General features: G+C 46.8%; 1 protein-coding gene across 1 annotated transcript in view; it reads right to left on the bottom strand.

Moving 5' to 3' along the window:
- SLC23A3 (solute carrier family 23 member 3) overlaps positions 1 to 19,497 on the bottom strand; it is a 49,961-nt gene that overhangs the window by 27,504 nt on the left and 2,960 nt on the right. Inside the window, exons 2-3 of the mRNA XM_040358119.1 lie at positions 11,407 to 11,558; positions 4,522 to 4,616 (exon numbers count right to left, since the gene is read on the bottom strand). Of these exons, the coding sequence (XP_040214053.1) occupies positions 4,522 to 4,616; positions 11,407 to 11,558 (247 nt within the window). The remainder of the gene's footprint in view (positions 1 to 4,521; positions 4,617 to 11,406; positions 11,559 to 19,497) is intronic.

The raw sequence follows: 19,497 nt of genomic DNA, 5'->3' as shown, positions 1-19,497 counted from the left end.
CAGCACTGGTAAATTACCTTGTTCATATATTCCATTTTCCTTACAGACCCACTCACCCCCTGTGTCTCTGCTCTTCTTCACCATCCCTATTAGGAAGCTGAATTGAGATGTTGAAAAAGAGCAGAGACACAGGAAATTAGTGGGGAATGTGAAGAAGAGCAGAGACATAGGAATGGAGTATGGACGGTGAAGAAGAGCAGAGACACGGGAGCTTAGTGGGGAATGTGAAGAAGAGCAGAGACACGGGAGCTTACTGGGGAATGTGAAGAAGAGAAGAGACATAGGAACTGAGTATGGACGGTGAAGAAGAGCAGAGACATAGGAACTGAGTGGGGATAGTGAAGAAGAACAGAGACATAGGAACTGAGTGGGGCTGGTGAAGAAGAGCAGAGACATAGGAACTGAGTGGGGAAGGTGATGAAGAGCAGAGACATAGGAACTGAGTGGGGGTGGTGAAGAAGAGCAGAGACATAGGAACTGATTGGGGGTGGTGAAGAAGAGCAGAGACATAGGAACTGAGTGGGGAAGGTGAAGAAGAGCAGAGACATAGGAACTGAGTGGGGAAGGTGATGAAGAGCAGAGACATAGGAACTGAATGGGGAAGGTGAAGAAGAGCAGAGACATAGGAACTGAGTGGGGAAGGTGAAGAAGAGCAGAGACATAGGAACTGAGTGGGGATAGTGAAGAAGAGCAGAGACATAGGAACTGAGTGGGGAAGGTGAAGAAGAGCAGAGACATAGGAGCTGAGTGGGAATGGTAAAGAAGAGCAGAGACATAGGAACTGAGTGGGGAAGGTGAAGAAGAGCAGAGACATAGGAACTGAGTGGGGAAGGTGATGAAGAGCAGAGACATAGGAGCTGAGTGGGGACAGTGAAGAAGAGCAGAGACACAGAGACATAGACAGTGTCTGGTGTCAACCAGCTTTTGGCTAGTGTTTTTACCCCAGAGGACTACCTAAAATACTTTTTATTTCTCAGGGAACCCTTACCACTCAGTTACTGTGTCTCTGCACTTTTTTCTGTTCTCCTTTTTGTCTCCACTCAACTACTGTGTCTCTGCTCTAAAGAGAGGTGCAAGTAAGGCGATTTGTTTCATCTCTGTGTATCTTCTGAGGCGGTTCACTTCACTTGGTATAGGAAAGGGTTTACGGGGGGAAGGGTAGTCTCTTTGTCATGGGTATGCAGTATACACATGGAAGGGCTGAAAAAACTGCAGATGGAGCATTTGTGCCTTTTTATCCCCAGAGTGGCCGACCAATAAGCCTCGTACACACGGGCCAGAATCTCGTCATGAAAAATGTTTTGTTTTCCTGACGAGATTCTTGGTAAGAATCTCTTGCCGCTCGATGTTCTTTTGAAAGGCAAGAACACGGTGACGTCATCGCGTACGACGAGCATGCGCTCGTCACATTCGATGCCGTCGCCGCCATCTTGCTTCGCCCTACCTATGCCGTGGAAGCTACCGCGCATGCGTCAAAGTCATTTCAAGCATGCGCAGGTTTCCACGGCGACAGGTAAGTATACACACTCTCAGGTTTCTCGTCGGGAAACAGGCCGACAGGAATCTGGACGAGAAAATAGAGAGCAGGATCTTTATTTTTCTCATCGAGATTCTGGGCAGATTTCCAGACAAGAAACCTGAAAGCCTCGTACACACGCTCGGTGTACTCGGCAAGAAAGCTGTGCCAGCAGTTTTCTTGCTGGTTCTTGCCGAGAAAACCGAGCGTGTGCACGAGGCTTTACAGTCACTTCACACCCAGCAGACCTGGAAGCTGGCAGCAATTACCGTATTTTCCCCTGAAAATAGGGTGAAAATCACGGGTGCGCGTTATACGCCGATCCCCCGCGATCTTCTGTGTACCGGGCACTCCATGCCACTGAATTACAGAGCCGCGATCTTCTGTGTACCGGGCGCTCCGTGCCGCTGAATTACAGAGCCGCGATCTTCTGTGTACCGGGCGCTCCGTGCCGTTGAATTACAGAGCCGAGATCTTCTGTGTACCGGGCGCTCCGTGCCGCTGAATTACAGAGCCGCGATCTTCTGTGTACCGGGCGCTCCGTGCCGCTGAATTACAGAGCCGAGATCTTCTGTGTACCGGGCGCTCCGTGCCGCTGAATTACAGAGCCGAGATCTTCTGTGTACCGGGCGCTCCATGCCACTGAATTACAGAGCCGCGATCTTCTGTGTACCGGGCGCTCCGTGCCGCTGAATTACAGAGCCGAGATCTTCTGTGTACCGGGCGCTCCGTGCCACTGAATTACAGAGCCGAGATCTTCTGTGTACCGGGCGCTCCGTGCCGCTGAATTACAGAGCCGAGATCTTCTGTGTACCGGGCGCTCCGTCACTCACAGCCACGCCTCCTGGCCCCGCATTGGGCAACTGTATCATATGAGCAAGCTCAGGAGGCGTGGCTGTGAGTGACGGAGTGCCCGGTACACAGAAGATCGCGGCTCTGTAATTCAGCGTCACGGAGCGCCCGGTACACAGAAGATCGCGGCTCTGTAATTCAGCGGCACGGAGCGCCCGGTACACAGAAGATCGCGCCTCTGAAGGTACTGCATCTGATGGCACCATCCAGTGGAGGCTCATCCATAGGGGCTCCAGGGGCAGCACCTCACCAGTTTTTGTTGCAGGAAAAAAAAAATTGAAATAAACTATATAATAGATTTTAAGGGGGGTTATATAACAGTGAGGGGGGTTATATATCACTTGTGGTCTAATTCAGCGGCACTCGTTCCTCCTCTTCCCTCGGAGAGAGCAGGGATCTGACACTGGCGAGGCTGCAATGATGGGGGTTTCAAAGTTCAATGGGCCATATTCTCGTACAATTGCGGCCGTGTAACGTAACCCGTTTACGTTACACCGCCGCAAGTTTTCAGTGTAAGTGCCTGATCCACAAAGCACTTACCTGTAAACTTGCGGCGGTGTATCGTAAACACGTCCGGCGCAAGCCCGCCCAATTCAAATGGGGCGTGTACCATTAAAATTAGGAGCGCTCCCGCGCCGGACGTACTGCGCATGCTCAGTTTAGAAATTCCCGCCGTGCTTTGCGCGTTGTGACGTCATTTTTTAGAATGGCGACGTTCGTAGCGTCCATTCGTATTCCCGGACGTCTTACGCCAAAACAAAAAAAAATTGAAATACGACCCGGGAACGGCGGCCATACTTTAACATGGCTCGACCAAAGTTAAGGCATGTTAAAGCAGGTGTAAATTTGCGACGGGAAAAAATTACTAGCGACGACGTAACGAACGCGAAAACCGCCGTGGATCGCCGTAAATGCTCATTAGCATACCCGACGCAGGAAAACGACACAAACTCCACCCAGCAGCGGCCAAAGTATTGCAATCCTAAGATCCGACGGTGTAAGTCAATTACACCTGTCGGATCTTAGGGCTATCTATGCGGAACTGATTCTATGAATCAGCCGCATAGATAGGACAAGAGATACGACGGAGTATCAGGAGATACGCCGTCGTATCTGTTCTGTGAATCTGGCCCAATGTTCTTTATTTAAAATGTTTTTTTACTTAAAATTTCCTCCTAAAATTGGGGTGCGCGTTATACGCCGATAAATACGATACTAGCTTCCAAGTGCCTACTACAGTGACTTCAAGCTTCCACAGTGTTCCCACGTGTATGGCACAAAAATATTCATATTGGTCCAAGCTGATTGATCTAAGAATTATTGCATTTTACAATTACTTGGAAAAAAAAATAAGGTTTAATCTTTCTGTAAAGAGGGTTAAAGCGTTTATTATCCCAACATTTCATATTCCTGATCTGTGCCTGCTGTACCATGCACTTGTATGAGAAACTATCCTGTTCTCCTTCCTTTACGTGAAATCCCTGGTGATCCTGCCAGTCCCCTTTCTTTCCTATTAAACATTGACCACACTAAGCAGGAGAGCACACTGTGGTCAGTTCCTTAAAGTGGAGTTCCACCCATAAATATAACATTACATCAGTAGTTTTAAAAAAATGTCATTAGTCCTTTACGAAAAAAAATTTTTTTTTAGATGCCTTCAAAGTGTTGTTGCTAGGCAGAATAGTTAATCTTCCCACTTCCTGCACCTAGGTGCTTAATGCTTCCTAACCTACACCGCACAGACTCCTGGGAATGTAGTGGGTGTAACTTTCCAGGAGTCTGTGCACTCCCCAGTCTCGAAGAATCATGTGACTTGGACAGCACAGGTGCTGAAACCTGATCTGACACTGCTTGTGCAGCACTGAGCATGTGCGAGATTTGCAAGGCTGAAATCCAGGAAGTCATACAGTCTGGCTTCATGATGCCCACACCTAAGATGTCCCCAGTCAATTTCTATTTTATAAAGTGTCTAAATGCTGTAACAACCTAACAAAACGGACCTTAGTTTACAGACTAACTTTACTAGAATACATTAAGCTTGTGTATTACAGGGGTATTTATATTTAAAAAGTGAAATTGTGGCCGGAACTCCGCTTTAACCATGCTATGCTACAGTCAGTAGTGTCTAGTGATGTGCTAGTTTTGGGACTCACCAACCCCAATGTTAGTTCTGTTGGCAGTGGAGTGCCTGCTTAGAATCACAGCCGGGATAAGCAGCTCCAACGTCGGAGATTGCACCAATGGTAGCCTGGATAACAAAAAAGAATGCATGGAAACAAACTTCTACGGTTATCAGTAATCTTGGCATGTTCATTGATGTGCATATCATAGTAAGTGTTCCTGAATTCCAGAGAGTTGGACAGTTTTTGTAACAATGTTACTATTGCGCTAGAGTTGTGTATCCCTACGCTGTGTGCATCAATAGCAATACACAGGGGCAGATTCAGATAGAGATACGGCGGCGTATCTCCTGATACGCCGTCGTATCTCTGAGTTCCGTCGGTCGGATCTATGCGCCTGATTTATAGAATCAGGTTCCGCAGAGATCTCCCTTAGATCCGACAGGTGTAAGTGACTTACACCGCCGGATCTTAGGCTGCAATCTCACGCTGGCCGCTAGGTGGCGCTTCCATTTGTATACGCGACGAATATGCAAATGAGGAGATCCGCCGATTCAGAAACGAACGCCCGCCCTTCGCTTTATTTTTACGCCGTTTGCGTTCGGCTTTTTCCGGCGAATAGTTACCCCTGCTATATGCGGCGTATCCTATGTTAAGTATGGCCGTAGTTCCCGCGCCGAGTTTTGCATTTTTTACGTCGTTTGCGTAAGTCGGTCGCAAATACGGATGGACGTAATTTACGTTCCTGTCGAAACCAATGACATCCTAGCGACGTCATTGGGAGCAATGCACGGCGGGAAAATTTGCGGACGGCGCATGCGCAGTTAAATCGGCGCGGGGACGCGCCTGATTTAAATACTACACCCCCCCTAGCCGCAGAATTTGAATTCCGCCGGGGGATTTACGATCCGCCGGCGCAAGTTTTGAGGTAAGTGCTTTCTGAATACAACACTAGCCTCTCAAACTTGCGCCGGCGGATCTTAAATCAGATAGATTACGCGGATCTAATCAGATAGATTACGCGGATACATCTGTAATAAAGGATTTCACCTGCTGGTGGCACTGTCAGATCCATGGGCAGTAGTACCGGTGTCCACCAGCGGGTGTTTTCCCGGCAGTGTTGAGCCGACATTATCTCCTGTGCTCAGGCGTCACCTGAGCCTGATTACAGAATATATGTATAAATACCCGGCAACTCACACTCTCTAGTTGCCTTGGTATCGTCCTTGCGCCCTGACCTGCTAGCCTGTTATTCTGAACCTGTACCTGAACCTGATCCTGAACCTGATCCTGAACCTGATCCTGAACCTGTTCCTGTTCCTGAGCCCCGTACTCTGTATCCTGATACCTGTTACCTGTGTACCTGATCCTGATCCTGAACCTGTTCCTGAGCCCCGTACTCTGTATCCTGATCCTGTTACCTGTGTACCTGATCCTGTCTCCCTGTCCTGATCCCCATCTGGTCCCACCTGTTACCTTGCATCCCTGCCCTGCGGTCTGATCCATCCATCCTCTCCCTGTCTTGTTTCTTCCCTGTCCCATTTGCTAATCCCCTGTTGATGACCCTGGCCTGGCTATTGTTTATGATTCCGGTATTTCCCATTTATTGTACATACCTGTCTGATTGCTGTTATTTGTGGGTCTCTCTCTGTTGGTTAGTTTTTTGGACTGTGTCATATTGGAGGTGGTTGTATTTATATTATTCACTTACCTTAAAGGAGTTGTAAAGGTACAATTTTTTTTCCTAAATATCTTCCTTTACCTTAGTGCAGTCCTCCTTCACTTACCTCATCCTTCCATTTTTGCTTTTAAATGTCCTTATTTCTTCTGAGAAATCCTCACTTCCTGTTCTTCTGTCTGTAACTCCACACAGTAATGCGAGGCTTTCTCCCTGGTGTGAAGTGTCGTGCTCGCCCCCTCCCTTGGACTACGGGAGAGTCAGGACGCTCTTTACGTTGCAGATAGAGAAATGAGCTGTGTGTTAGTGGGCGTCCTGACTCTCCTGTAGTCCAAGGGAGGGGGCGAGCACGACACTCCACACCAGGGAGAGAGCCTCGCATTACTGTGTGTAGTTACAGACAGAAGAACAGGAAGTGAGGATTTCTCAGAAGAAATAAGGACATTTAAAAGCAAAATGGAAGGATGAGGTAAGTGAAGGAGGACTGCACTAAGGTAAAGGAAGCTATTTTTATTTTTTTTTTACCTTTACAACCCCTTTAATAAATGACTATATTTTCACTTACATGTGTTTGGTGTTCCTCTGTTGCTATCCACGCAGTTCTGGTCACACCTGGCCCGTGACCAATACACTCCCCCTTCTTCGGGGCTGTTTCTGCGTACTATTTCATGGCAGGATCACGGCCTATGCAACGAAAGCCGGCATCCTGCCATCCTGGTTTCTCAAACCTTGATCCAACATATCCATTCATGGGAATTGTTCCCATCAAATAGGGCCAGATTTTTAAAGGCGTTACGACGGCGCAACGCCATTTGCGCCGTCGTAAGTCCTAATCTGGCCCCGGGTATCTATGTGACTGATTCTTAGAATCAGTTACGCATAGATACCCATTAGATCTGACAGGCGTAAGGCTCTTACGCTGTCAGATCTTAAATGCAATTTTTTTTCCCGCCGCTAGGTGTGGCATCGTCGTTTTCCCCGTCGTCTATGCAAATTAGCTAGTTACGCGAGATTCCCGAACGTACGCGCGGACGACGCAGTGATTTTACAACGTTTCCGTAAGCGTAAACTTGCCCCTGCTATAATGAGGGGCAAGTTTACGTAGGTCCGTCGTATGCCATGTTAAGTATGGCGTCGGGTCAGCGTCGGCTTTTTCCGTCGTTTTTGTAAGTCGTTCGCGAATACGACTTTACGCCAATGACGCTCACGTCGGCGTCATTGACGTTTTCCGTCGTGAGCTGGAGCATGCGCACTGGGCTATTTTTCCGCCCGGCGCATGCGCATTTCGATCGGCGCGGGGGCGCGCTTAATTTAAATATTAGCAGCAGCCCCCTTTGAATTAAGGCGGCCTTACGCCGGGCCAATTACACTACGCCAACGCAAATTACGGAGCAAGTGCTTGGAGAATACGGCACTTGCTCCAGTAATTTGCGGCGGCATAGTGTAAATGGCTTACGCTACGCCGCCGCAGATTCTTCAGCTGTTTTGGGCCCCACAACAATGACAGGGCCAAGGGCAGCTGCCCATTTTGCCCTGCCTTAAAGACGGCCCTGAGTATGGTAATGAAGTGTACTTTTAAGACGGGCCAAATTCTAATACAATAAATGTATACATTTATATATGACTAAAATAAGGGAAACTACAAATGCATAGCGAAATACATATGTATATTTATCAACTATACGGTGGAAGTTTCCCTTATTTTTTTATTTCAGAATTACATAACATTGTGTCTTGGTTACACGATCACCTGTTTATCCATAAAACCAAAAAAGTTAATACAACAATGAAGCGGTTGTACATTCTTGGCATATTTTTATTACCTAATGTTATGTAAAGAAACAATAAAAAAAATTGTTGCCAAGAATAGCAAATCCTCAGGGAACCTTTACTACTAGTACGGTACTGAATGAGTAGAGTCTCTGTGGGGTTGATTTACTAGAACTGGAGAGAGCAAAGTCTGGTGCAGCTGTGCATGGCAGCCAATCAGCTTCCAGGTTTTATTGTCAAAGCTCAGGGGAACAAGCTGAAGTTAGGGCTCAAGTACACTGGGATGCCCTGACGTTGCTGCTGCAGCTTATGCACGTGTTTGCAAATGTGTGCAAACTAACCCTGCGACCCCCCCCAGCCCAAAGCACCCTGTTCCCATGTTGATGAGGACAGGGCCTCTTCCCGACAACCCTGGCTGTTGGTTGTCGGGGTCTGCGGGCGGGGGGCTTATCGGAATCTGGGAGCCCCCTTTAACAAGGGGGCCCCCAGATACCGGCCCCCCACCCTAGGTGAATGAGTATGGGGTACATCATACCCCATACACATTCACCTGGAGGAAAAGTGTCAAAAAAATAAACACACTACACAGGTTTTTAAAATCATTTAGTAGTCAGCTCCGGGGGTCTTCTTCCGACATCTCCGCTTTCCGCGGGTCTTCTTCTGACTTCGGGGATCTTCTTCCGTCTTCTCCGCTTCTCTTCTTCTGCTCTCCGCTCTCCCTGGATTTTCTCCCGCTCTCCGGTGCCTTCTGCCGTGCTGCACCACCGCTATCTTCTTTGTAGCTTCTTTGTAGCTCTTTTACTAGAGGTGGCGGCTAGCCCAGTTTTCCTTGTCGCCTTCTTCCTCGTCGCCTTCTTCTAGCCTCTTCTTTTCTTCCGATGTTGACTCAACGCTCCCTCCCTCTGTAATGCCGGTTGCGTGGCTTGCACCGATTTATATAGACCTCTTATGACGTCACAGTCCCAGCATGCTCCGGGTGGTGACCGGCAACTTTAATTTGCGTCGGAAGTTGCTCAAAATCACGATGGAGTCGCCTCCAAATCGCCTTGCAAAGTCGCGCTGTGAGTCGGGTTGCCCCTGTGTGAACCGGCACTTAAAGCCTTCCAGCTCACTTCATCTCTGCCTTCTCCTTTGTCAACATCACAGAGACTTTCTCCTGCGTTGCTGTTGTGGACTTGCTCGGGCTGGCGTTCCTTCTGGCTCCTGATCCTGCTTGTTGGACTACTACGTTTATCTCTGGCTCTCTGACATTGGCTTGGCCGACTACCCGATCCGGCTACTGAACTCTGTCTTGACTACGCTTTCTCTGTTTACCTTTTTATTATTATTATTATTAAACAAGTGTGATTTAACTGTACTTCCGACTCCGTCTGATTCATGGTTTCTGTCAGAAAGCTGTCCACAAGGTTTAGGAGTGTGTCTATGGGAATGTTTGACCATTCTTCCAGAAGCGCCTTTGTGAGGTCAGGCACAGATGTTGGTTGAGAAGGCCTAGCTCGCAGTCTCCGCTCTAATTCCTCCCACAGGTGTTCTATAGTGCCGGGTAACCCTTGAGGCCTGGCTGGTAGTATAGTGTTGTTGTCGGGGAGAAGTCCGTTTTTATCGGACAATGTAACCTGAGATCTGACAAGTTGCAAAGGACAACAGAGATACTTTTTTTTACAGATGCTTTTATACATGCGAAGTGATGCATGAGCGTTGGTGAAAGGAAACCATGTCAACCAACAATACGGCCCAATTAACCACTTAACGACCGCCGCACGATGATATATGCCCGCGACCCGGTCCGAAGCTCCGGGACCACGAGACCCGCGGACCCGATCGCTGCTGGGGTCCCGCGATCGGTCCCCGGAACTGAAGAACGGGGAGAGCCGCGTGTAAACACGGCTTCCCCGTGCTTCACTGTGGCGGCTGCATCGATCGTGTCATCCCCTTTATAGGGAGACACAATCGATGACGTCACTCCTACAGCCACACCCCCCTACAGTTGTAAACACACACTAGGTGAAACATAACCCCTTCAGCGCCCCCTGTGGTTAACTCCCAAACTGCAACTGTTATTTTCACAATAAACAATGCAATTTAAATGCATTTTTTTGCTGTGAAAATGACAATGGTCCCAAAAATGTGTCAACATTTTCCGAAGTGTCCGCCATAATGTCGCAGTCACGAAAAAAATCGCTGATCGCCGTCATTAGTAGTAAAAAAAAAAAAATAATAAAAATGCAATAAAACTATCCCCTATTTTGTAAACGCTATAAATTTTGCGCAAACCAATCGATAAACGCTTATTGCGATTTTTTTTTAACCAAAAATAGGTAGAAGAATACGTATCGCCCTAAACTGAGGAAAAAATATGTTTTTTTATGTATTTTTGGGGGATATTTATTATAGAAAAAAGTAAAAAATATTGAATTTTTTTCAAAACTGTCGTTCTATTTTTGTTTATAGCGCAAAAAATAAAAACCGCAGAGGTGATCAAATACCACCAAAAGAAAGCTCTATTTGTGGGGAAAAAAGGACACCAATTTTGTTTGGGAGCCACATCGCACGACCGCGCAATTGTCTGTTAAAGCGACGCAGTGCCAAATCGCAAAACCTGGCCTGGGCATTTAGCTGCCTAAAGGTCCGGGGCTTAAGTGGTTAAGAGTCCTGGTACATTTTATAAACTGATTGGACAATCTCCATACACTCTGGCAAGGATTTACCAAAATGTATCTCGTGTGAGCGAATACCTAAGCAATCAACTTAGTTTGTATACAATTAGGCCGGATCTTGCGCCCTATAGTGGTTAGTTAGTTGTAACATGTATGGTCAGTTTTGAAGGTGGAAAATCTTTAAAGGGGTTGTAAAGGTACAATTTTTTTTTTCCTAAATAGCTTCCTTTACCTTAGTGCAGTCCTCCTTCACTTCCCTCATCCTTCCATTTTGCTTTTAAATGTCCTTATTTCTTCTGAGAAATCCTCACTTCCTGTTCTTCTGTCTGTAACTCCACACAGTAATGCGAGGCTCTCTCCCTGGTGTGGCGTGTCGTGCTCGCCCCCTCCCTTGGACTACGGGAGAGTCAGGACACTCTCTACCGTGCAGATAGAGAAAGGAGCTTTGTGTTAGTGGGCATCCTGACTCTCCTGTAGCCCAAGGGAGGGGGCGAGCATGACACTCCACACCAGGGAGAAAGCCTCGCATTACTGTGTGGAGTTACAGACAGAAGAACAGGAAGTGAGGATTTCTCAGAAGAAATAAGGACATTTAAATGCAAAATGGAAGGATGAGGTAAGTGAAGGAGGACTGCACTAAGGTAAAGGAAGCTATTTAGGGAAAAAAATTGTACCTTTACAACCCCTTTAAATATCAATCAATAAAAAATACCACAGACTGTATTTTATTTGTGCCTATGCAGAGATACTGGCCCAATCAGAGTCAGATCTCAGGTTGAACCACCGATGAGAAGTCCGTTTTTAGCGCCCTACCTTGTTCCGAGACCACTTTGTAGGCTGGTGGCTATCCCACAGGCAAAGAGGCTACTGGCCAATAGACGGCTCTGGTCTGGGGCTGACAGGCGCAGGTTCTGGTAGAGAAGACTATGGCAGGTGCACAGCAGGGAAGTCTGGACCAAGAGGTGCTGGAAACAGATGGATCAGAAATGTTATATGTATCAAAAAACCAACAATACAATACAAATAATATATAATATAATACAAATCAGTTTATTGTTTTACTTTTCTTCCTCTCAGTCTAACACAAAAGCATGTATATTGTTTTATAATGAAGAACTGGAAACAGAGATCTCTGGTCATCAGCATTGTAATCCCATTAATAACATAGGTGTGCCCAGCCTATGGCATTAGGGTGTGCGCCCCAAAGCTCAAACACAAATACGTGTGCATGTGTATACAGTATATACTGTTGGTGTCAGTAGAGTAGTGGCTGATGTCAGCAGGGCAGAGTTTGGTGTCAGTAGGGGAAAAGGACAGTGTCAGTAGTTTTTATTTTTACCACTTTATTTTTTATTATTTTTTCCAATTACATTTATTTATTTTTCCAATTTTTTTATAATTATTTACATTTTTTATTTTTTTATTTCTTTTTTCCAATTTTTCTAGGAGCCCCATTAGGGTGCTTTGGTGAAATATCATGAGTCTAAACAGTGAGCCATCTCATTTTTAATTTTTTTACAATTTTTTTTATTATTATTATTATTTACAATTTTATTATTTACAATTTTATTTTCTTAAAGCGGAGGTCCGGTAAAAAATAAATAAAAATAAAAGTCAGCAGCTGCTAACACTGTAGCTGCTTAGCCAGATTCAGAGAGAGTTACGCCGGCGTATCAGTAGATACGCCGACGTAACTTGGAATCTAAGCCCGTCGTAAGTTTAAGTGTATGCTCAAACTGAGATACACTTAAACCTAGCTAAGATACGACGGCCTGCGCCGTCGTATCTTAAGGTGTAATTTTTCCGCTGGCCGCTAGGTGGCGCTTCCGTTGAGTTCGGCGTAGAATATGTAAATGCCTAGATACGCCGATTCACGAACGTACGTGCACCCGTCGCAGTAAAGATACGCCGTTTACGTAAGGCGTTTTCCGGCGTAAAGTTATTCCAACAAATAGCTGGCCTAGCCAATGTTAGGTATGGCCGTCGTTCCCGCGTCGAAATTTGAAAAATTTGCGTTGTTTGCGTAAGTCGTCCGTGAATGGGGCTGGACGTAATTTACATTCACGTCGAAACCAATACGTCCTTGCGGCGTACTTTGAAGCAATGCACACTGGGATATGTACACGGACGGCGCATGCGCCGCTCGTAAAAAACGTCAATTACGTCGGGTCACCAAATATTTACATAAAACACGCCCCCCCATCATCATTTGAATTAGGCGCGCTTACACCGGCCCCATTTACGCTACGCCGCCATAAGTTAGGAGGCAAGTGCTTTGTGAATACAGTACTTGCCTCTCTGACTTAAGGCGGCGTAGCGTAAATACGATACGCTACGCCGCCATTAAAGATGTGGCGCCCTACATGAATCTGGCCAAGCAGCTGCTAACACTGTAGCTGCTGACTTTTAATAAGGACACTTACCTGTCCTAGTCGCCAGCGATGTCAGCCCCCGCCGAGGCCGATCCTCGATCCTGACAGCTCCAGGCGCCGCCATCCACAGTAAGGGAAACAGGCAGTGAAGCCGTTCGGCTTCACTGCCCGTTTCCTACTGCGCACTGTGCGAGCAGCGCGGCGCTTTGTGAATGGGCTGGCTGCTTTCTGGGACACACACAGTTCCCAGAATGCAGCGCGCCCCATTCACAAGAAGACACCGAGTGTACGAGGAGGAAGAGAATCCAACGCGGAGGATGAAGAGGCAGATGCGGGACTTTTTTTTCATTTTATTTATTTATGTACTTATTTTTGGTTTTTGGTGGAAAGATTTTTTTCAGGGTGGAACTCCGCTTTAATTCGTCGTTTCCCCCCAAAATTTAGGAGCCCCATTAGGGGGCTTTGGTTTAATGTCACAGGTCTAAACAGGGGGGGTATCTGCAGCATACAAGGTCATTAGGGTATGCCCAGGCACACCTGGCACACCCTGTGCACACGCCTGTGACCATTACAAACAATAGTTATATCTGACAGTCCAATAAAACCACTTATTGTGTTACTAAACCCACAAAAGAAAAATCTGTGTGTCTATACAGTAAAGCATGCTTGTTATACTCACTGTGGAACCTAAGGGGTTAATCCTCTGCATTGTATAAAAAGTCTGTTTGATCCTGTCTTTTCTGATCCTTCCCTTCTTCCGCTGTCCCTAATCCATCTGCTTCTAGCACAGAGCCTTGGGGGCACTCTGCACATTCTCTGTTTGGTGTGTATTGCTAGAGAGGTTTTTTTTTTGGTGGGAGGGTGCATGTGATCAGCACAGGGCCAATCAGCACTCTCCAGACAGAGGACCAGGGGTCCTGCAGCCTCATCCTGGCTGCAGGACCCCTGGTCCTCTGTCTGGAGAGTGCTGATTGGCCCTGTGCTGATCACAAGGACCCTCCCACCAAAAACAAATATTTTTTGATAGGACAGTTAGAGGAAAATGAAAACTCCTCCTGCAAGCTTTAACAAGGACTGATAGAAGTCACAAGACTGCTATATACTGCTGATGTGAAAAGGTATTTAGCAGTTTATATTTATTAAAACTATTGCATTTCCATGTTCTGTGTACTGTGGGAGACCAGATATGGTGAATGCAGGGTCCTGAGTTTAGTAAAACTTTAAGCTCCAGAAGATTTTACCCCCCCCCTTCATGACCAGGCCATTTTTTTTGCTATTCAGCACTCTTTAATGCAACACGGGCGCCTCTGCCTGATGGACTCCGCTTGCTCAGCGGGGGAACGATCCTCTGGTCCCCACTGAGCAGGCGGATGACAGGTCCGTCTCTGCTCTGCACAGTGAGAGCCCATGGGGAAAGCGGATGAAAATGAAACCCAACCGCCTGTCCGTTTTCACCCAATCATATCCGCCAGACGGATGGAAAATACGACCACTATCCATCTAGATTTGGCGGACAGGATCGTGGCGAATGTCACCGGACATGTCACCGCTCCATGGGGTGAATGGAGGGTCCAATCAGGTCCGCCTGAAAAACTCACAGGCGTATTTAATCGGGCCTGAATGGCAATTGCGCGGTCATGCGATTTATTTCGCACAAATTGGGCTTCCTTATCGGGACCGATACTGAGCATTTGTGCGAGTTCTTGTACTTGCGCAAATGCTCCCGATGCTTCGCCTGATACTTTTTATTTATTTTTTTCAGAGAGAGAGAGAGGGCGGCGAGGGGACGGAGAGCGGAACAGTGCAGTCCTCAAAGAGAAAGCCAGAACCTCCCCCCCCGCCGCCGTCTAGTTGATAAGCGCGAGGAACAATACTGCTTTCATATATAGCCCCTCCCCCTTGTCCGGGCACTTTGATAGACAGATCACCTGTCCCAGGCTCTTAAAATGAAAGCTTTAATGTTCCCTGCGCTGATCAATAGGCGACAACAGGGGGGGCGGGCTTGGCTTTCTCTTTGGGCACATGGCTGCATTTGTGGGGACATGGCTGCATTTGTGGGGACATGGATGCATTTGTGGGGACATGGCTGCATGTGTAGGGGACATGGCTGCATGTGTGGAGGACATGGCTGCATGTGTGGGGGTCATAGCTTCATTTGTGGGGACATGGCTGCATTTGTGGGGACATGGCTGCATGTGTGGGGGACATGGCTGCATGTGTGGAGGACATGGCTGCATGTGTGGGGGTCATAGCTGCATTTGTGGGGACATGGCTGCATTTGTGGGGACATGGCTGCATTTGTGGGAACATGGCTGCATGTGTGGGGGACATGGCTGCATGTGTGGGGCACATGGCTGCATTTGTGGGGCACATGGCTGCATGTGTGGGGGACATGGCTGCATTTGTGGGGACATGGCTGCATTTGTGGGGACATGGCTGCATTTGTGGGGGACATGGCTGCATTTGTGGGGACATGGCTGCATTTGAGGGGGACATGGCTGCATTTGTGGGGACATGGCTGCATTTGTGGGGACATGGCTGCATTTGTGGGGACATGGCTGCATATGTGGGGGACATGGCTGCATTTGTGGGGGACATGGCTGCATTTGTGGGGACACGGCTGCATTTGGGGACACATTTTAAAAAAGGAATCGGTATTCGGTATTGGCGAGTACATGAAAAAAAAGTATCGTTACTTTGTACTCGGTCCTAAAAAAGTGGTATCGGGACAACCTTAATAGGAAGCATTGCTGTTATGAACGAGATTCATTCATAACAGCGTTGTTGACATTGTGACCGTGTGATTGCACAGCGGGGAGACAACGTTTGTCAGGGAGGGGCGCGTAGTGTGCCCCACTTTAAATAGTAGGTGTCATAAGTGATCACATGTGCAGCACTATGGCAAATGCAGGTCAAGCCAGGCTAAGATGGCAGCTTTCTTGGCTGTAAAGGATAGGAAGGCTTAGTTCTACTTTAATGTCTTGACAGTTCAGTTGAGCAAATGTGACAGTTATCATTAACGGCATGCTTTGAATTGAACTACTTTAGGAAACCGTTAAGTCAATGGGTTTAGTTAAGCTTTAACAGAGTTCTTCTAAAGGACATGAGGCTCAATTCAAAATGCTTTAAGACAAAGATAAGGCTCTAGAATTTAGTCATGTAACTGTCATTTTCAGAACTTATTGGCAGAAAATAACTGTGTTTTAGGATGAAAATGTGTACTGAAAGGGTGTATAAAGATGTAGGTAACATGTAGGGCAACCTCTAGCAACCAATCGGTAATGATGTGAAGTAACCTCTAGCAACCAATCCGTGAGAAGTATTGATGTAAAGTAATCTCTAGCAACCAATCAACAAGCAGAAATCATATGCTGTAACCTCTAGCAACTAATCAGTGAGCCGTAATGTGTGCTGTAACCTCTAGCAACCAGTCAGTGAGCGGTAATGATACACTGTAACCTCTGGCAACCAATCGCAATCGCTGCCTGATCTGATTCAGTAAAGTGATTTTGAGTCTAGCTGCTATTTATTGTATGTCTCAGAGCAGGTGGAGAGCCAAACTGCATTGGGGGGCCCAAGAAATCGTTTGCCTAGGGTCCAATCAACATTGATGGCCCTGAAAATAAGTATATGTATCCCGGTGTGTTAGCTTTGAGAACTGAGCCCACTGTGAACCCATATAACTTTGGAATGACGGGCTTCAATATATGCAGTATATATATATACAGTGCATATTCGAAACTGGGAACATGTTACACAAGGCTAATAGAGATCAATACTATCACCCCAATCAATGTTCCCACTACAGACTGCTAAGGTCTGAGATCATAGGTGTGCGCACAGGGTGTGCCAGGTGTGCCTGGGCACACCCTAATCACCCTGTGCTGCGCAGATTCCCCCTGCTGCTTGGCTGCAGAGAAAGGGACTGGGGAATCTCTGTCCTCACTCTCTTTCTCTGTCTCAGAAGTGAGTCATCAGGGGTCTATCTAGCCCCCTGATATTTCACCAAAGCCCCCCAATGGGGCTCCTTAATAATTGTAAAAAAAATAGTAACAAATAATAAAGAAAAAATTGTAAAAAAATAAATAAATAATACAAATAAACTACTGACATCAATCTCTGCCCTACTGACATCATCCACTGCTCTACTGACACTGTCCATTGTCTTACTGCTATATATACAAACACACGTGTATTTGAGCTTTGGGGTGCACACCCTAATGCCATAGGCTGCGCACACCTATGTCTGAGATACACAGATTCGGCATCAGGGGTCTACTCTATCCGTCATGCAAAAGACAATAAAAGCACTAGGATCAAAAAAATGAGAATTATAGATAAAATCCTGTCACCTGTCTTTTTTTATAGTAGTGACACCACATCTGAACTTTGAGAAATTTACAGATATGGAAAATGTATGTACGAAAGAGAGTGCCAGCTGCAGCCTCCCAGATACGGTAAGATATACGTCTGGCAGTCTTATGCTAGCCATACACCTTTAGATTATCTGCAGATTTTCTATGTTTAGATGGAAAAAGTGGAACAGATTCCTCCATCTACGCTGAACTGTGTGGATGGAAGAATCTCCCACTGGCCCAAGCTTTCATATCTTGCTAGTTGGGCCGCGCTGGCTCTCAAACGAAACAATGCCTGCACCCAATCAGAATGATCAGGTATTGTGAGAGCCAACGGGGCCGACTAGCAATATATGGAAGCTTGAGTCAGTGGGAGATTCTTCCATCCACTTTTTCCATCTGACCATAGAAAATCTGCAGATAATCTAAAGGTGTATGGACAGCATTAGTCTTCATGCACACTAGGAGTTTCAAAAACCACCAGAAAAACTCTGGAACAAAAACGTTATGGAACAAAAACGCTCATATTGAGCGGTTTTGTTTTGGTGTTTGGCACGTTCCTGTGCCGGTGTTTAGCAGCAACTAGCTGGTTGTAAGGAGTGGGCCACTGCGTTCTTAACAACCGATGACTCATCAGCTGTCAGCGAGATTCTCTGCTGACAGCTGAATGTAGAAAAGAATGACGACATTAAAAAAACTGCGTGGGGTCTCCGCTAAAATCCATACCAGACCCTTATCTGAGCATGCAGTCCAGCAGGCCAGGAAAGAGGGGGCAAGCGAGCAAACTATACCAGGTCACATGCCCTTAACATGGGGTTTGCTTTGGGGCAGGGGGCTCCCCCCACAAAACACCTTCTCCCCATGCTGATGGTGAAAATGGCCTCTTCCCAACAACCCTGGCCGGTTGTTGTGAGGGTTTGCGGCCGGGGGGGCCACCCGATTCCTGCCCCCCCCCCATGTGAATAAGTATGGGGTACATAATGGAAATTTTGTCAAAGGAGACACTTGTTCTACTGACAGTTAAGAGAAGATTTCCCCTCACTTTGGGGAGATTTTTTTCTCTCTTTTGGGATTGAACCTCTCCCCAGTGAGAACCAGATGGCTAACAAAAACTGTCAGAGGCTCTAAGCAGAACATTATTCCATACTATCCAAAGTGAATAGATAAATAACGTTTGGTTTTAGACAGATGGGTTAGAACCTCGGTCAGGTTTTTATTGCCATCTGTGTCCCTGCTGAGGAGATTCACCCTCTCTATTTATTCCTATGACCATTGTCAGTGGGACAGAAAGAGATGGGAAATCCAACATTTTGAGTTGTCACCAGAACAGGAAAAGAGGGAATATCATCCAATGAGGACACGTGTTCTTGTGACAAATGTCCAAGATGGGGTTTCTCCCACTTTAAAGAGATTTCCTCTCAATTGTTGACACATGGGGCCGGATTCAAAAAGGAGATACGACGGTGTATCTCCTGATACTCCATCGTATCTCTGACTTAGGCTGGTCGTATCTATGCGCCTGATTCATAGAATCAGTTACGCATAGATATGCCTAAGATCCGACAGGTGTAACTGTGTTACACCATCGGATCTTAACTGCAATTGAAAAATGGTCGCTGGGGGCGTTCTCGCTGATTTACGGCGTGAATATGTAAATCAGCGAGATACGCCAATTCACGAACGTACGCGGGCCCGACGCAGTGTTCTTACGACGTTTACGTAAGGGTTTTCCCGGCGCATAGTTACCCCTGCTTCTATGAGGCGCAGCCAATGTTAAGTATGGGCGTCGTTCCCGCGTCAAATTTTTTTTTTTTTACGTTGTTTGCGTACGTCGATTCACAAAACCGATGGACGCAAGTTACGCTCACGCTGAAACCAATGACGTCCTAGCGACGTCATTGGAAGCAATGCACGCCGGGAAAATTTGCGGACGGCGCATGCGCAGTTAAATTGGCGCGGGGATGCGCCCGATTTAAATGCTACACTCCCCCTAGCCGCGGAATTTGAATTCCGCCGGGGGATTTACGATCCACCGCCGCAAGTTTGGAGGTAAGTGGTTTGTGAATTACCCACTTGCCTCTAAAACTTGCGGCGGCGGATCTTAAATCAGATAGATTACGCGGATCTAAAGATCCTCTGATCTATCTGAATCTGGCCCATGATGTATATACAGGATA

This window comes from Rana temporaria, chromosome 6 (assembly GCF_905171775.1).
Source record: "Rana temporaria chromosome 6, aRanTem1.1, whole genome shotgun sequence".
Lineage (NCBI taxonomy): Eukaryota > Metazoa > Chordata > Amphibia > Anura > Ranidae > Rana > Rana temporaria.
The sequence above is the reverse complement of the archived record's forward strand: the minus strand, read 5'-3'. Positions and strand labels throughout refer to the sequence as shown.